This window comes from Scyliorhinus canicula, chromosome 8 (genome assembly GCF_902713615.1).
Source record: "Scyliorhinus canicula chromosome 8, sScyCan1.1, whole genome shotgun sequence".
NCBI classification, from domain to species: Eukaryota; Metazoa; Chordata; class Chondrichthyes; order Carcharhiniformes; family Scyliorhinidae; genus Scyliorhinus; species Scyliorhinus canicula.
Window position 1 is genome coordinate 161,360,307 of NC_052153.1, and position 16,665 is coordinate 161,376,971.

The 16,665-nt window shown below is 45.9% G+C and overlaps 2 protein-coding genes across 5 annotated transcripts in view; both read right to left on the reverse strand.

Moving 5' to 3' along the window:
* serinc5 (serine incorporator 5) overlaps positions 1-16,665 on the reverse strand; it is a 193,143-nt gene that overhangs the window by 167,884 nt on the left and 8,594 nt on the right. The gene's annotated exons all lie outside the window — the stretch shown is intronic.
* cdk7 (cyclin-dependent kinase 7) overlaps positions 7,283-16,665 on the reverse strand; it is a 69,947-nt gene continuing 60,564 nt past the window's right edge. Inside the window, exons 12-13 of one of the 4 annotated variants that reach the window (XM_038805582.1) lie at positions 14,115-14,165; positions 10,131-10,358 (exon numbers count right to left, since the gene is read on the reverse strand). In XM_038805582.1, coding sequence (XP_038661510.1) covers positions 10,330-10,358; positions 14,115-14,165 — 80 coding nt within the window. In that variant the 3' untranslated portion in view covers positions 10,131-10,329. Of the gene's footprint in view, positions 7,973-10,130; positions 10,359-14,114; positions 14,166-16,665 lie in introns of those variants that run through there. The other 3 variants (XM_038805581.1, XM_038805584.1, XM_038805583.1) reach the window with 3 other exon arrangements.

The following is a 16,665-nucleotide window of genomic DNA, read 5'->3' on the forward strand; positions in this document are numbered from 1 at the left end:
CATTGGCTCCCCGTTATCTACTGCACTGGTAATGTCCTCAAAAAATTCCACTAAATTAGTTAGGCATGACCTGCCCTTTATAAACCCATGCTGCGTCTGCCCAATGGGACAATTTCTATCCAGATGTCTCGCTATTTTTTCCTTGATGATAGATTCCAGCATCTTCCCTACTACTGAAGTTAAGCTCACTGGCCTATAATTTCCTGCTCTCTGCCTACCTCCTTTTTTAAACAGTGTCACATTTGCTAATTTCGAATCCACCGGGACCACCCCAGAGTCTAGTGAATTTTGGTAAATTATCACTAGTGCATTTGCAATTTCCCTAGCCATCTCTTTTAGCACTCTGGGATGCATTGGGTACCTCACTACTCTCAACACTGGCTTCTGGACTACAGCTCGTTTTCCAAGCCCCCTGACAAATTAGTATACCCCCCCCCCCCCCCCCCCCGAAGAGCCGTAGCAAATTTTACCTCCCGGGATATTAGTGTCCCTCTGGTTCAGGTGCAAACCGTCCTGTCTGTACAGGTCCCACCTTCCCCAGAATGTGATCCAATTATCCACGTAACTGAAACCCTCCCTCCTACACCATCCCTGCAGCCACGTGTTTATCTGCACTCTCTCCCTGTTCCTCAACTCGCTAGCACGTGGCACCGGCAACAAACCAGAGATGACAACATGGTTTGTCCTGGCTCTCAGCTTCCACCCTAGCTCTGCTAGGGGCAGCACGGTAGCATGGTGGTTAGCATAAATGCTTCACAGCTCCAGGGTCCCAGGTTCGATTCCCAGCTGGGTCATTGTCTGTGTGGAGTCTGCACATCCTCCCCGTGACTGCGTGGGTTTCCTCCGGGTGCTCCGGTTTCCTCCCACAGTCCAAAGATGTGCGGGTTAGGTGGATTGGCCATGCTAAATTGCCCGTAGTGTCCTAATAGTAAGGTTAAGGGGGGGAGTTGTTGGGTTACGGGTATAGGGTGGATACGTGGGTTTGAGTAGGGTGATCATTGCTCGGCACAACATCGAGGGCTGAAGGACCTGTTCTGTGCTGTACTGTTCTATGTTCAATGTTCTCTGGTTAGCACTGCTGCCTCACCTCTCTGTTCTGTGAAGAAGGCTCCCTGCTGACCTCACCCTCGCCCACCCAAACAAAGAAGCCCAAAACCCATCTGGACGGCAGCTAGTCCCTGTGGTTGGCCCGCCCTTTGACCGTCTGCCCCCTCGGGAGTTCCTATCTCTACCTGCTGTACCGGACTGGTTGTGTGGTGCGCACCAGAGAATGTCCCAGAAGCCTCTTCACTAAAGTGCCCAACTGAGTGCCCAACTTGGGCAGCACGGTAGCATGGTGGTTAGCATAAATGCTTCACAGCTCCAGGGTCCCAGGTTCGATTCCCAGCTGGGTCACTGTCTGTGTGGAGTCTGCACATCCTCCTCTGGGTGCTCCGGTTTCCTCCCGCAGTCCAAAGATGTGCGGGTCAGGTGGATTGGCCATGCTAAATTGCCCATTGTGTCCTAAAAAGTAAGGTTAAGGTTAAGGGGGGGGGGTGGGGGGGGGGGGGGGGGGGGGGGGGGGGGGGGGTTGTTGGGTTACGGGTATAGGGTGGATACGTGGGTTTGAGTAGGGTGATCATTGCTCGGCACAACATCGAGGGCCGAAGGGCCTGTTCTGTGCTGTACTGTTCTATGTTCTATGAGCTGAGTGTCTCTGGGATGGTGGAGGGTGTTGGAGACAGCTGTGACGGGAAATCTGTGTCAACATCAGACTCAAGCTCCATGGTGTCAACAGCACACACGCAGCAGCCCCAGCATCGTCTGGCTCTACCAGCAATGGCGGTTTCCCATGGTCCGCACAATCATGTCGATGCCCTCGGTGATGCTCCTCAGTGACTGGGATAAGCTCTACAGTGCCTCGGCAATCCCATCTGAGAGTGGGACATGTCCCGCAGAACCTCATCAGGGTTTTAAAAAATAAATTTAGAATACCCAATTCATTTTTTTTCAATTAAGGGGCAATTTAGCGTGGCCAATCCACCTATCCTGCACATCTTTGGGTTGTGAGGGTGAAACCCACGCAAACATGGGGAGAATGTGCAAACTCCACACGGACAGTGACCCAGAGCCAGGATCGAACCTGGGACCTCGGCGCCGTGAGGCAGCAGGGCTAACCAACTGCGCCACCGTGCTGCCCTGAAACTCATCAAGGTTAACCTGGTACTGGGTGACATCCTCCAGAGAGGCAGTCATTCTACCGAGACCCTCAGCCATGACCATCACTGCCTGAGCAACTCCTTGGACACCTTCACTCATGGTGTTGACGTCGTGCACTAGGCTCTCCACTACGGTCGCCACCCTAGCATGTTGCCCTCGGTGCCACGTATTGTCGGCGACATCTCCTGAGCCGGTAGCCTCTGGGACTGCTCCAATTGGCTATGGATCTGCTGGACTGACACTCTCCATCACCCCGGGTGAACCCCAGGGCCCTATGGGCACCGATCAGGAGGATGGGGCGCTGGGTGCCAGGCTGGACCGATCCCATGGCACTAGCTCCTCCGAATTCCACCTCTCTGACGAGGCCGCATCTCGCAGGCTGCACACAGGAGGGCGGCACAGCTGTGCATGTGTCGCCGACATGTGAACCTCAGAGGATTCCCACCAGGGGCATCAAGGGACGAGGTAAGTAGCTGGCTGTCTCCAGAATGTACAGAAGTCTGAAGACCTGCACATCCAGACATAGGAACAGCTTATTCCCCACATCTGACTCCTCAACGACTCTCCCTCAGACTGATCTACTCCCTGTAAGAACATTATTCACGACGCCCGATGCTGCCCTTGCTCATGTATTTGCTTTGTTTGGCCCCTTGTTACACACTGTAACCAATCACTGTTTGTCAATGCATAATTTGTCAATGAACTCTGTGATTATTCTTTTTTATTGACTACTATGCACATACAGTGTACGTTCCCTCGGCCGCTAAAAAATACTTTTTGTTGTACTTCGGTCCATGTGACAATAAATCAAATTAAGCAGGAGTTTTTATTGCCTTACTGACTGACCCATCCCTCCCGCTGAGCACATGTCCATTCTCCTGCAGGTCCTCCAGTCGATGGCACCGGCCCATCCTGGGCAGCTTGTAATGCAGAACAAGGCCAGCAGCTTGGGTTCAATTCCCATACCGGCCTTCCCGAACAGGAATGTGGCGACTAGGGGCTTTTCACAGTAACTTCATTGAAGCCTACTTGCGACAATAAGCGATTATTATTATAAGGGGATCAGGGGTTATGGGAAGAAGGCAGGTGAATGGGGATGAGAAAAATATCAACCATGATTGAATGGCGGAGCAGACTTGATGGGCCGAGTGGCCTAATTTTGCTCCTATGTCTTATGGTCTAATGTCAGGTTGGCACAGCCAAGGTGTCACTGACAAGGGGCAGGGCCTGAAGAGGGTCCCTGAAGGGCGTAAGGCATTAGGCAACCTCTAGCAGGGTTTCGCTAACTGTTTGGGGGGGGGGATGGGGGTGAAAGCCCACTGCCAACAAGGATAAATGTCTGGGTCACCCTCATGCCAGTGTGCTGTAGGAGGGGTGACCCAGACATTTAGTGATGGGGACAGGTTGCCCCTCCAGGGTAAAGGGTTGGAAGCATTGCCCATGTATCTGAGGAGTTGCCAAGTTTATAGTTGGGGGGGGGGGGGGGGGGGGGGGGGGGAAACTTCAATTTAACTTGAGAAGCCAGTCTTGCCATCGAGGTTAGGCCCCCACTCCAAAGAAAATTCCAAGTGTGGGTGAAATCTGTGAGATCTCCCCATGCTCCAAAAACGTTTCTCAGTCTGGTTGAATCGCGAGCTGATTTGCCCCAAACCCCCCAGTGGGAATCTCATCGGTTTTCCCGCTGGGATCAATGCTTTCCCGCTGAGGTCAACGCTTAGAATTTTCTTGGGAGAATTCCGCCCACTCTAGCTACCAGAGCAGGTCAAAAGCTAGGAAACCTGCGGCGAGTAACTCACCTCCTGACTCCCAAAAGCTTGTCCATAAGTCAGAAGCGTGATGAATAATCTTCACTTCCTAGTCCAAGTGTAGCTCCAACAACAATCAAAAAGCTCAACACCATCCAAGACAAAGCAGCCCACTAGATTGGCACCCCTTCCACAAACATTCAATCCCTCCACCACCGACGAACAGTGGCAGCTGTATGAACCATCTACGAGATGCACTGCAGGAACTCAGCAAGGCTCCTTAGGCAGCACCTTCCACACCCACAACCATCTAGAAGGACAAGAGCAGCAGGTACCTGGGAACTCCACCACCTGGAGGTTCCTCTCCAAGTCACTCAGCATCCTCACTTGGAAATATATCGCCGTTTCTTCACTGACACTGGGTCAAAATCCTAGAATTCTCTCCCTAACAGCACAGTGGGTATACCTACATCTCCGGGATTGCAGCAGTTCAAGAAGACAACTCACCACCATCTTCTCAGGGGCAACTGGGTATAAATGCTGACCTAGCCAGCAACATCCACCTCCTGTAAATTAATTTAAAAAGTCTAAAGATAAGTTCCTCCAAGAAGCTGAGGCAGGCTACAGTGTGGCGAGGGTACTTTTCCTGGCCTACCCCTAATACCTTTCTTTTAAACCACAGGCCCATTTCCATTAGCTGCATGAAGAGGATGGTTGTATTGCTTGTCTTACATAATCATAGGAAGGTTACTGCACAGAAAAAGGACATTTGGCCTGTTGAGCTCAGGCCAGTTCTCTGCAAAAGCAATTCAGCTATTATCATTTTGGAGACCAGAGATTACTATCTTTGATCTCCTGCTTATTAATTTATTTCTTAGGCCTCTAAAAGCTTCCTGTAAAACCTCATGCCTTTCTTTTAAAAAAAAATATTTTTATTGCCGTTTTAACATTTAGTGAAAAGATTTACTTATAACAAAAGTGGCAAGGGCAGCATGGTAGCACAGTGGTTAGCACAGCTGCTTCACAGCTCCTCCAGGGTCCCAGGTTCGATTCCCGGCTTGGGTCACTGTCTGTGCAGAATCTGCACGTTCTCCCCGTGTGTGCGTGGATTTCCTCCGGGTGCTCCGGTTTCCTCCCACAGTCCAAAGAGGTGCTGGTTAGGTGGATTGGCCATGCTAAATTGCCCTTAATGTCCAAAAAGGTTAGGTGGGGCTACTGGGATAGGGTGGAGGTGTGGGCTTAGGTAGGGTGCTCTTTCCAAGGCCAGTGCAGACTGTAAATTCTATGATTGGCAAATACATAAACGAAAAAACTAGGCAACAATAGATGCATATACATCTGTACAAACGGTTGTCATTTTGCCTGTGACTAAAGTTACTGTGCTCACATTCTGTTTACATTCATATTTACAGTCCATGTCATAACTCTTGACTTTCTTTATATGTGCACTCAATCTGATGAGGGGGGGGGGGGACCTCCTGTTCCCCTATTGTGTTCTCAGGGGAGGTTAGAATAATTCACCTCCCCGGGTTGCCATGTATGGAGGGGGGTGGTTCTGTGTCTTACCAACAATGGCTTATCTTCCTGTGCATGCAATTACCTTTGGGGTCTATAAAAGATCTATCCTTGCATCTTTCGGCAGACATGGTTTCAGATTGAATGAGACCCGTGCACAAACTCAGTATCTTATTTGATCCAACCCAATAATCATTCCATCATAAACACCACCCATGTCCCCATCTAAGCCATCACTCTGTAGCAGTGCTTAGCCCTGTTGCTTCATAGCGCCAGGGTCCCAGATTTGATTCCCGGCTCGGGTCACTGCCTGTGTCCGGAGCCTGCACGTTCCCCCAGTGTCTGCATGGGTTTCCTCCGGCTGCTCCGGTTTCCTCCCGCAAGACGTACTTGTTAGGTGAACTGGACATTCTGAATTCTCCTTGTGTACCCAAACATGCGCCGGAGTGTGGCAACTAGGGCTTTTCACAGTAACTCCAGTGCAATGTTAAGCGTACTTGTGACACTAATAAAGATTATTATCCATACCTCGATTGACTCCCGGCTCAACTATTCCAATTTTGTAATAAAAGCAAAATATTGCAGATGTGGAAAACAGCACACCCGTCCACCCCTGGTGAGGGTCACCAACCCCAACCAATGGTCCCCCAACTCCCTGCCGAGCACTGGGGTGGCAAACCCATCGCCCCTTTGCCTGTGAGCAAAGGTGGCTACTCATCTCCTCAGCTTCCCACAGAAGCCCTTCTGCTAGGATCACATTTTTCAAAAGGAGTACTAATCAGTGCCAGTATGAGCACTTGCTGGGAAGGCCGCTGAATGACAGGAGGCTGTTGGATCATTGAATTTACAGTGCAGAAGGCCATTCAGCCCATCGAGTCTACACCGGTTCTTAGAAAGAGCACCCCATTTAAGCCCACACTTCTAACCCAGTAACCCCAACTAACCTTTTTGGACTCCAAGAGCAATTTAGCATGGCCAATCCTCCTAACCTGCACATCTTTGGACTGTGGGAGGAAATCAAAGCACCCAGAGGAAACCCATGCAGACACGGGAAGAACGTATAGATTCCGCACAGTGACCCAAACTGGGAATCGCACCTGGGACCCTGGAGCTGTGAAGCAACTGTGCTAACCACTATGCTACCGTGCTGCCTTATGGGGTTGCTCTCGTTAATTGTATGGAAATGGGGCTTAAGTGGTGATAATTGGTTTCTTGCCATGCTACAGTGAGATCCTGGTTTCGCCTATGGGAGTGGGCAGGTTGCATTGCAACCAATTTGTATGTTCGTAAGAAAATTTGGAGCATAAAGCCGGCTTGTGTAATGGTGACCATTGCATGTAAAAACCCATCTGGTTCATCAATTCCCTTTCGGGAAGGAAATCTGTCATCTGCTGGTCTGGCCTACATGTGACTCCAGATCCACAACACAGTGGCTGGCTTTTACCAGCTCTCTGAAAAGGCCTAAAAAGCCATTCAGTTCAAGGGTAATTAGGGACAGGCTACAAATACTGGCCATGCCAGCAACACCAACATCCCACTGAAAGAGTAAAGAAAAAAAAACTGGTTCATGGTGGTGCATCAGAAGTCACAAGTAAACTCCCACCAACCTCCATTCCCCCCCCCCCCCCATCTTTTTGTGCCCATAGAAACCAATGGGGTTTACTCATAAGAGATTTTCATCGAGTTTTTAATGAAGAGGCAAGATTGCAATATAACTTTTATTCAATTAAAACACTGCACCACATGAAATTATGAATATTTGTACAGCATTATTCATGAGGTAGAAATACAGTTGTAATCAATATAACGTTAGAGTTGAATGATTTTTTTTTGCATTTTTCCAATGCCAATCTTTTGTGGCTTTTCCCTAAAAGAAAATCCTCATTTTTTTGTCATTTCCTTGAATTATTGGTTCTGGACATTTGAACTTTGTCACAAAAATCCATCTGCTGCAGTGGCAAGAATGTTTCTCAGTCCGGAGGGGTTTCAGCACATCTTTGAACCCTCTACAATTCCAAGTGCCGTGTACTATAGCTGGACGGAGTGTAACATGATAAGTTATCCAGATTTAGAGATGCTGCTGTGCTCTTCAAGGCTAGGACTATTTCCCAGCACAAAATAACACAGAAACAAAGTAAAACATTGGAAGAATCCAACAAAAATGAAAACACAAAATAACATTTTAAGAGCCATCAGAAATAAGAGCAGAATTTCATACAGCATTTAAGATTAAATGTTTCTGTATTGACACAGCTTTTGAATAGTCAGCAAAATTGCAGTGAACCATCAGGTCACATTGCCCTATATCTGTAGTTTGGCCCAGAGTTGCACAATTCCTTAGTTAGCGGGTTGTGTTCTTTTTCTGTAAAACAATATTTTTTAAACACTTGTACTGCTTGTTTGAAATTTGATATAATGGAGAGAGACCGAGATGCAGTTTAATAGTGGCCTGAGGTCAGGTGCAATGGTCGACAAATCCTGTACTCAGAATCAGAGCTGTTTCCATTTGTCAGCTACAGAGAGGATAAGGAGAGAAGGAAATAGATGAGAGGTAACCAACTGTTGAAAGATCAAAAGTAAAGGTTTTCTGACAAAGGCACAGACAGCTGCAAGTAAAGAGAATTTAAAATACACAGATAGTATCATAATAGACAGCTAGGAAAAAAGAAAGAGGCCAACTAATAATCCAGGAAGTGATTGTGCAAATACGATTGTGGCAATTTGAGAATTTGAATTCAGTTTTAAAAATCTGGAAATAAAATGCTGGGATCAGTAAATCTAATGATCAAATTGTTGGGCTGTCGATAAAACAACTGGTTCACTGATGTGCATCAGTGAAGGAAACCATCTGGCTTACATAGCATTTCAATCCCACACAGAAGTGTTTGACCCCTAACTGCCCTCTGGTGGCTTAGCAAGATCAAACAGATAGAGAGGTAAACAAGAATCACTCAATCTTGGCATTGAATCAGCTCAGTCGATCCTGCAAAGCCCTGCTCATTGCTGAGACTTGTGCCAAAATTGGGACAGCTGTCGCACAGACTGGACAAGCTAAAGACAAGAAAGTGACAAACTTGCAAAACCATGCTAAATCAGCCCACATCCCCGACTCCCCCATCGCCATTCACAAGTACGTCCTGTCCCACTGTCGCACCATCTACAAAGTTCAGGTCAATAATATTCTACACTTGTCTGAATAGGAACAGCTCTTGCATCAGGCACAAAGTTTGACACTAGCAAGGGGAAAAAAGGGTTCAACATTCACTCTACCACTATCAGCACATCATGGCTGCAGCATGTACGATCTACACACAGGCTGCACTGTAGCAAGTCACCAAAGCTACTCCGACAGCACTTTCCAAATCTGATTTCCACCAACTAGGTGAAGGGCAGCAGATGCATGTGAATATCATCGCATCCAAGGTCCCCTCAAGTCACATGGATTCTTATTGGGACATATTTTTGTCACTCAGTAAAAATCCTCCAACCAAGTCCCTAACATCCTAATGGGAGCACCTTTGTCGCAGGGACTGCAGTTCAAGGATGCAGCCAACTTTCTGACTGATATTTAGAAATGGGCATTAAATATTGGCTTTGCTAGCGATAGCCACATGCCAAAGAATGATTAATAATAAAGAACAAACCTCCATTAATATTGCACTTTTCAAGTCCTCAAGACATCCTAAGGCACTTCATCACCACTGAAATACTTGTGAACTGTAGTCACTGTTATATGCCAATTTCCAGGTAGCAAAGTCTCACAAAAAGCAATGAGGTACTTAAGCAAAGGCTGAGCGATAAATGTTCCCCAGGAAACCAGATGACTTCATCTTCTTTTCTTCAAATAGCGTCATTGGAGCTTTACCTCCACCTGAGCGGGCTGATGCCTCATTTAAAACATAGTACTTTCACCAGTGCGAATTCCTTCATTATTGCACTGAAGTACCAGCCTAGATGCTGTTCTCAAGTGGGACTTAACTCACCACTTTCTCACAGGCGAGTGCCAGTAATGAGCCATGGAATGACGAGAACAGACAAGAAACAGCTGGATGAGAAAATAAAAGGTGTGATGGAATAATAAGCACAGTAAGAAGTCTTACAACACCAGGTAAAGGAGCAGTGCTCCGAAAGTTAGTGTTTGAAACAAACATGTTGGACTTGAACCTGGTGTAAGATTTCTTACTGTGCTCACCCCAGTCCAACGCCAGCATCTCCACATCATGGAATAATGAAAGAGGGAAGTAGATTATTAAGAATTCTGAAAGGGAGTCAAAGTTAAGTTGGAATGAAAAGCACCAGGAAGATGAGAGTTGGAAAAATTAGACAAATTAGGAAACTGTCACTCAATTAATGATTGATTTGCACTTGAATGAAATCTAAACCGGAAAATATTACAAGCTACACATGTACCATGGATCTTATATCTTAATCTTTCTAAGGTAAAGTTAAACACCAAAAACACCATGTGCCTCTGGTGGTATTTCCTGTTTAGGTTTTTTAATTCTCTCTTGAAGGTGAGAAATGGTTTTACAGGCCCCAGATCCTGCAGTATATTACCACAGTAGCCATGATTCATATCAGTCAAGTGCCATTTAAGGAGAGAGAGTTCTCTATTCAAAACCTGTATAAAAAGGTATTTGATTGCAACATATGCAACAGGATGAGCAAATGTTCTTTTTTTATATGTTTATTGAAAAATTACTGAGACGTCATCATTTAGGTACACAATCAGGACTCTTTTGAATGTAACTCTACTTTATACACAGCAGCTAAGTCTTTGTGTTACAATAAGTAACTGGATTATCAACGTTAACTTTTATCACATATGTTGGTTCCATTTTTGTCCAGTATCAGCAGCAGTCGACAAGGGTCAGAAAATTAATCTCTTAGCCAGGCCACCTAAAAACAAGTGCAACAACATTTATGTCTGGCTATTAATGAAAATAAATGTATAGTCAATAATAAATCCAGGAGGACAGAGACTGCATGAATCAAATGGATCATCTACAACTTCATTACAACCATCAATGCTGCAAATTAAATCGAGTTTCACTGTTTATCACAAGTACCGTGTAGGTTTTCAAATGAAGCGGACCCATGCCACCTCAAAGGAGAGTTGGCTAAGAATTTGGCTAAGGTCTATTTGGAGTTCTGTACCTCCTAACAGATAGAACGCAGATAAAAGATCAGCAGATAGAGTCACAGGCCATTTTTGTGCGTGACCACGCCTGAAATTTACCTCACAACGCTTCAATTTTTTAAATGAGGGAATACGTCATCAATGTGTACACCATCTACTACAACTAAAGAGCTTTAAATGTTATGAACCATTCCATCTTTCTTATTTTCAGTTGTACAGTGGCACAGTATACTTGTCCTACAGTAGAAAGATAAATAATATTGTGTCTGGAGTGGGGAGAATCAAATTCCCATTTAATTTCCACTCAGATTTAATGTTTCCTTCTATATTCTGATCAGAGAAAAATACTAATGTGACACCCCTGTTTAAGAAGGGACGGAGGCTAAGGAAGGCGGTGCTCCAAAGGGGGTGGCAGACGGGGGGCTTGGCCCTTCCGAACTTGTTACATTATTACTGGGCAACAAATGTGGAGAAGATGCGGGGCTGGAGTAGGGTGACAGAGGCTTTCTGGCTGCAGCTGAAGGCGGGTTCTTTTAAGGGGTCAGGGTGGCGGGCACTAGCAACTTTTACAATCAAGAAGCACCATTTGCATGATGGGACAGAAGCAGGCAGTCGCAAAGACAGTCACAATTTAAATCCAGAAGTATCACTATGAGAATGAAAGTGGTGAGCAGCTGCCAGGACATAACAGAATGAAACTGAGTCAAAATGAGCCAAGGCAAAGTATAAGGGAACAACAGCTGAGTTGGAGAGAGGATGAAGAGAGAAAAAAACACAGGGACAGCTATAGAAAAGGAAACAACTAAAGTTTTCTTTAAACACAGAGGGAAATAAAGATGGAACCGAGGATCCATAGATACACCACAGAATCAGTTATAAAAAGCTTGCGTTGAAAACTGAGGAGACGCTTAAGAAATTTCAAGCGGAAATGAAAAGTGAATACAACAGATCGTACATACCACTAGTAGCACAAGACAAATGTTTACAGCTGCCACATGAAACTGAGACGTTCACAAAATTGATAATTAAAGACTGGAGCAGGAACATTCAGAGCCTGGAATATTGAGATTAAGTTGAAGAAGATGGATTGAGCATGGACAGTGATATTAGAACTGGAGGACACAAGTCTCAAGTCATGCTCAATAGCAGACAAACCTTGTTCCCACATGTTACATGGAACAGATACAGGGAAAAATAGTTGATCCAGAACCGATCTACAACTTTAAAGGGATCTTGATCGATGTATTGAGAGGATTGACACGGTGTCAAGGATGCAGGTTCGATCCTGGCCCCGGGTCACTGTCTGTGTGCAGTTTGCACATTCTCCCCGCGTCTGCGTGAGTCTCACCCTCACAACCCAAAAGATGTGCAGGGTAGGTGGATTGGGCATGCTAAATTGCCCCTTAATTGGAAATAAAATGAATTGGGTACTCTAAATTTGTTTAAAAAAAGAGAAGTTTGAAGGTTTTAGAGGTAATATGAACAATGTTTATATTCAGTCTACTATCAGCCCCTGGGTAGGGAGGGGAGAGAACTCAAGTGTTCCTCGAGTATTAGGTGTTTTTAAAAAATAAATTTAGAGTACCCAATTATTTTTTTTCCAATTAAGGGGCAATTTAGCGTGGCCAATTCACTTACCCTGCACATCTTTGGATTGTGGGGGTGAGACCCACATAGACACGGGGAGAATGTGCAAACTCCACACGGACAGTGACCCAGGGATTACTAGGTGTTAAACATTTGACAGCCAGTTGGTGAAGGGGGAACGCCAGCAGTCGATTTTTACTCAGGTTTAGATTTATTCATGAAGAGGGATACTACAAACCTATCATTCATAGAATTTTACAGTGCAGAAGGAGGCCATTTGGCCCATCGAGTCTGCACTGGCTCTTGGAAAGAACACCCTACCCAAGGTCAACACTTCCACCTTATCCCCATAACTCAGTAACCCCACCTAACACTAAGGGCAATTTTGGACACCAAGGGCAATTTATCATGGCCAAACCACCTAAGCCGCGCACCTTTGGACTGTGGGAGGAAACCGGAGGACCCGGAGGAAACCCACGCACACACGGGGAGGATGTGCAGACTCCGCACAGACAGTGACCCAAGCTGGAATCGAACCTGGGACCCTGGAGCTGTGAAGCGATTGTGCTATCCACAATGCTACCCATTCCTAACTCTACAACCCACAAACAATGTTAAAAAGGGTCTCTTTTACATGTACACATGTAATTATCCAATGAGTGCCCCCCTCCCTTCCACCGGTATACATTTAATCTTAATTTATACAATGGACATTCAGGAAATCCATGAAAATAATCAGGGATAGGGCTTGATGGCCTTTTCTCATTGTGGATTTTGGTGTATATCTTCACATGTTACTCACGCTTATAAAAAGGTTTGCTGTATACTTTGGATCAAGTAGGTATTAGAATAGGGGCAATTCAGGGGAAGAGAAGTCCGTTTCACAGAGCAGAACACATCCCTGTATATGGAGACTTGGTATTCTTTTTTTTTAATTTAGAGTATACAATTCGTTTTTTTTTCCAATTAAGGGGCAATTTAGTGTGGCCAATCCACCTACCCTGGACATCTTTAGGTTGTGGGGGCCAAACCCACGCAAACACGAGGAGAATGTGCAAACTCCACACGGACAGTGACCCAGAGCCGGGATCGAACCTAGGACCTCGGCGCCGTGTGACAGCAATGCTAACCACTGCTCCACTGTGTTGCCCCGAGACATGGTATTCTTAATATAATATTTATCATAAATTAATGATTTCAACTAGAAAGCTGGAGTAAATAGAAGAATATTCAGTGCCAAAAATTATTCCCTTGCTAGTTTCATTATTTTTCCTTGGATGTTCACAGTGAAGATGAAATAATTCAGGGAAAACTGTTTCACTGTCTTAAGAAGTGAGATGAGAAAGATGAGATGTCAAATCAATTCACAGTTACTTATTTCAATATGAAGAATAATAAGCTGCGTAACTGTTAGGATCTCCCAACAAGTGCCTTAATTTAAAATCAAAGTATTTAAAATATTGATATATATATATATATATATATGCATTTAGGCAGGATAAGAAATTTGAAAGAGGTCTAAATAAGGCTGAAATGTAAACATTTGAGATGGATGAAAGGGGTTATCCCAATTCTAAATCATTAGATGCTACACTGGGGCATTTGTACCCTTTTATTAACATGCATGTCCTTTATCGAAGTATGTTGTGATTGCCGTTTGATTGACAAACTGACCATCCTGTTTTATTCAAAAACTGTCTAGAGAGATAAATCACACAGTGAAGCTTTTAACAAAAAAATCCATGCTTTCAGGCCACATTATAAAATGATCATCTGAAAAAAACTTTGTTAATTAATGAAGACACTAAATTAGACATTCACATGGCACCACCTGTTTTTACTTCTGGGTCTTTGGAAAAGGCAAATAGGTTTCATCTGGAGAACATCCACTTTAGTTTTTCCTCCCATCTTATTACTTGAATACTCACAACACAAAGGAGAGGCACAGCTCAGAGAAGGGTCAGGGCTCTGGAAGGTTTCTAGAGAGGAATAAATTTAAACCACCATGTTTTACAATGGACATGGTCCATTTGTGAATAAAAAGATTAATTTATTAAAAACTTTTCCCCTGTAATCCATTCTCTACCCACTATCTCTACAACAATCTACTCTCTATCACTTTGTTAAATTCCAGTTTTCTAGCCCAACCATCTCCTTTTCACTACAGATATACAGGGCCCCTCGAGCCTCAATCCCGCTCCAGGGCCACTTCCTTGTCCTCGAACCACAGCCGAACCACTATCCACTACCATCCTCCTAGCCCGCCAGACTGCAATTGTTTCTAATTTTCCTTAAAGACCATAAGATATAGGAGCAGAATAGGCCATTCGACCCATCGAGTCTGCTCCACCATTCGATCATGGCTGATATGTTTTTCATCCCCATTCTCTGCCTTCTTCCCATAGTCCCTGATCCCCTTCTTAATCAAGAACCTACTCAGTGACTTGGCCTCCACAGCCTGGCTGCCAGTCAGTTAACCCACATATCCATGCCAGTATCTTTGCCCTAAACCATGGGCTTTTATCTTATTAGTAGTCGCCTGTACAGCACCTTGTCAAAGGTCTTCTGGAAATCCAAATACATCACGTCCAATCTCCTTTGTCTAACTTACTTATTACCGCCTCAAATAATTCCAACAGATTTGTTAGGCATGACCTCCCCTTGACAAAGCTGTGCTGACTCATTCCTATATTACCTTGCACTTCAAGTACTTCACAATGTTATCCTTAATATTGCACTCTAAAATCTTACCAATGGCAAAACCGGCCTATGATTTCCCGTCTTCTACCTCCGTCCCTTCTTATACAGGAGTGTTACATTAGCCAAGGCTTCCCAATCATCATTGCCACATTGAATGCTTTCTTTTATTTTTATGCTGTTGATGACTTCCCTCGTCAGCCATGGATGCCTTGTCCTCCCCTTAGCATGTTTCCTGCTCCTTGGGATGAATTTCTGTTGTGCCTCCTGAAAAACCCCAAAACCTCTTGCCATTGCTGTTCCGCTGTCTTCCCTGTTAGGCTCCCCTTCCAATCAACTCTGGCCAGCTCCTCCCTCATGTCTTTGTAGTTACCTTTATTCAACTGTAATACCTTTACATCTGATTCCAGCTCCACATTCATCCCTCAGATAATGTATCCTGAATTTTGAAGGTATGTTTAACATTTCTTTGTTCCAGTCCTATTCTGACCTGCCATCTTTTCCCATTATATTGGTGTTTGTGTTCCTACTGTGAATTAGAAAAGTTAATTAATTTTGCTTCAAATTTCCATTTCTTTTTACCTTTGTATCACCAATTCTGACTCTTTGCTTCTCTTCTGGACTTCTCTTTACCCCTGGCGTTGGAATCTCCATCAACATTTATCATAATTCCACAGACTCGCATAAGTGCTAACATTAGTCACAGTCTGCTTCTTGTGAAGACTTAGGGTGCGATTCTCCAAAAAGATTTTGAAGTGTTGTAGCGAGGGGGGCCTATCCGCCCCCACGGGAGGGTCCAACCCCCTCCGCCTTCAAACCCCCCCACCCCTGCTTCACATCCCCTCCCACTACTGTGAACCACGCTTGTGGCTAACGCTGCCCCCTCTGTGTCTCCTCAGGAAAAGCTCTCCCATAATCGTCAGGAGGGCGCAGACTGGAGGTGGTGTGCCAGACATCAGGATCCTCACCATCTTCGAGGAGCATTCCCTGGAGCTGACTGGTGTGGCCGAGGACAGGGCGGTCACCAACGGGGAGGCTGGCGGACGCCGCAGAGGTGAGGAACCACCAGGCCCCACCTGGAAGACCTGTCAAAGTCAGTTGTTATTGCCTTACTGACTGACCCATCCCTCCCACTGACCACATGTCCACTCTCCCGCAGGTCCTCCAGTTGGTGCCAGCCCATCCCGGGTGGCACCCTCTCCAGTCTCCCATGACACCACCTCGAAGAGCTCCGAGGATGCCACCGTACTAGCTGTGTCACAGCGGTCATCCTCACCCTCCAGCAGCACAGACACACACACCTCGGTGGGAAATGTTAGTGGTCAGGCTTCTGGGGCATAATCTGGTGAGCACCACACTGCTGCTGATGCACATCAATGGAGGAAGGAACCCCAGGCGAGACAACAGTCTGCTGGATCCCAGGACCCAGCTGGGTCGCAGCCTGATGCCGATGGAGATGGTAAGGTGCGGCCAGGACATTCAGAGGGAGATGTCAGCATCACTCCAGCAGATCCATAGCCGCTTGTAGGAGTCCCATTGGCTACGTGCGCAGGAGATTTCACCGGCAATGCGTGGCACGGAGGCCAACACTGCTAAGGTGGCGACCGCGGTAGAGAGCCTGGTGTACGTCATCGGCACCGTGAGTGAAAGTGTCCAAGGCACTGAGCAGTCGGTGACGTCCACAGCTGAGGGTCTCAGCAGAATGTCCAGCTCGCAGGGGGATGTCACCCAATACCAGGCTGACTTTGATGAGGTTCTGCGAGACATGTCCCGTTCTCATGC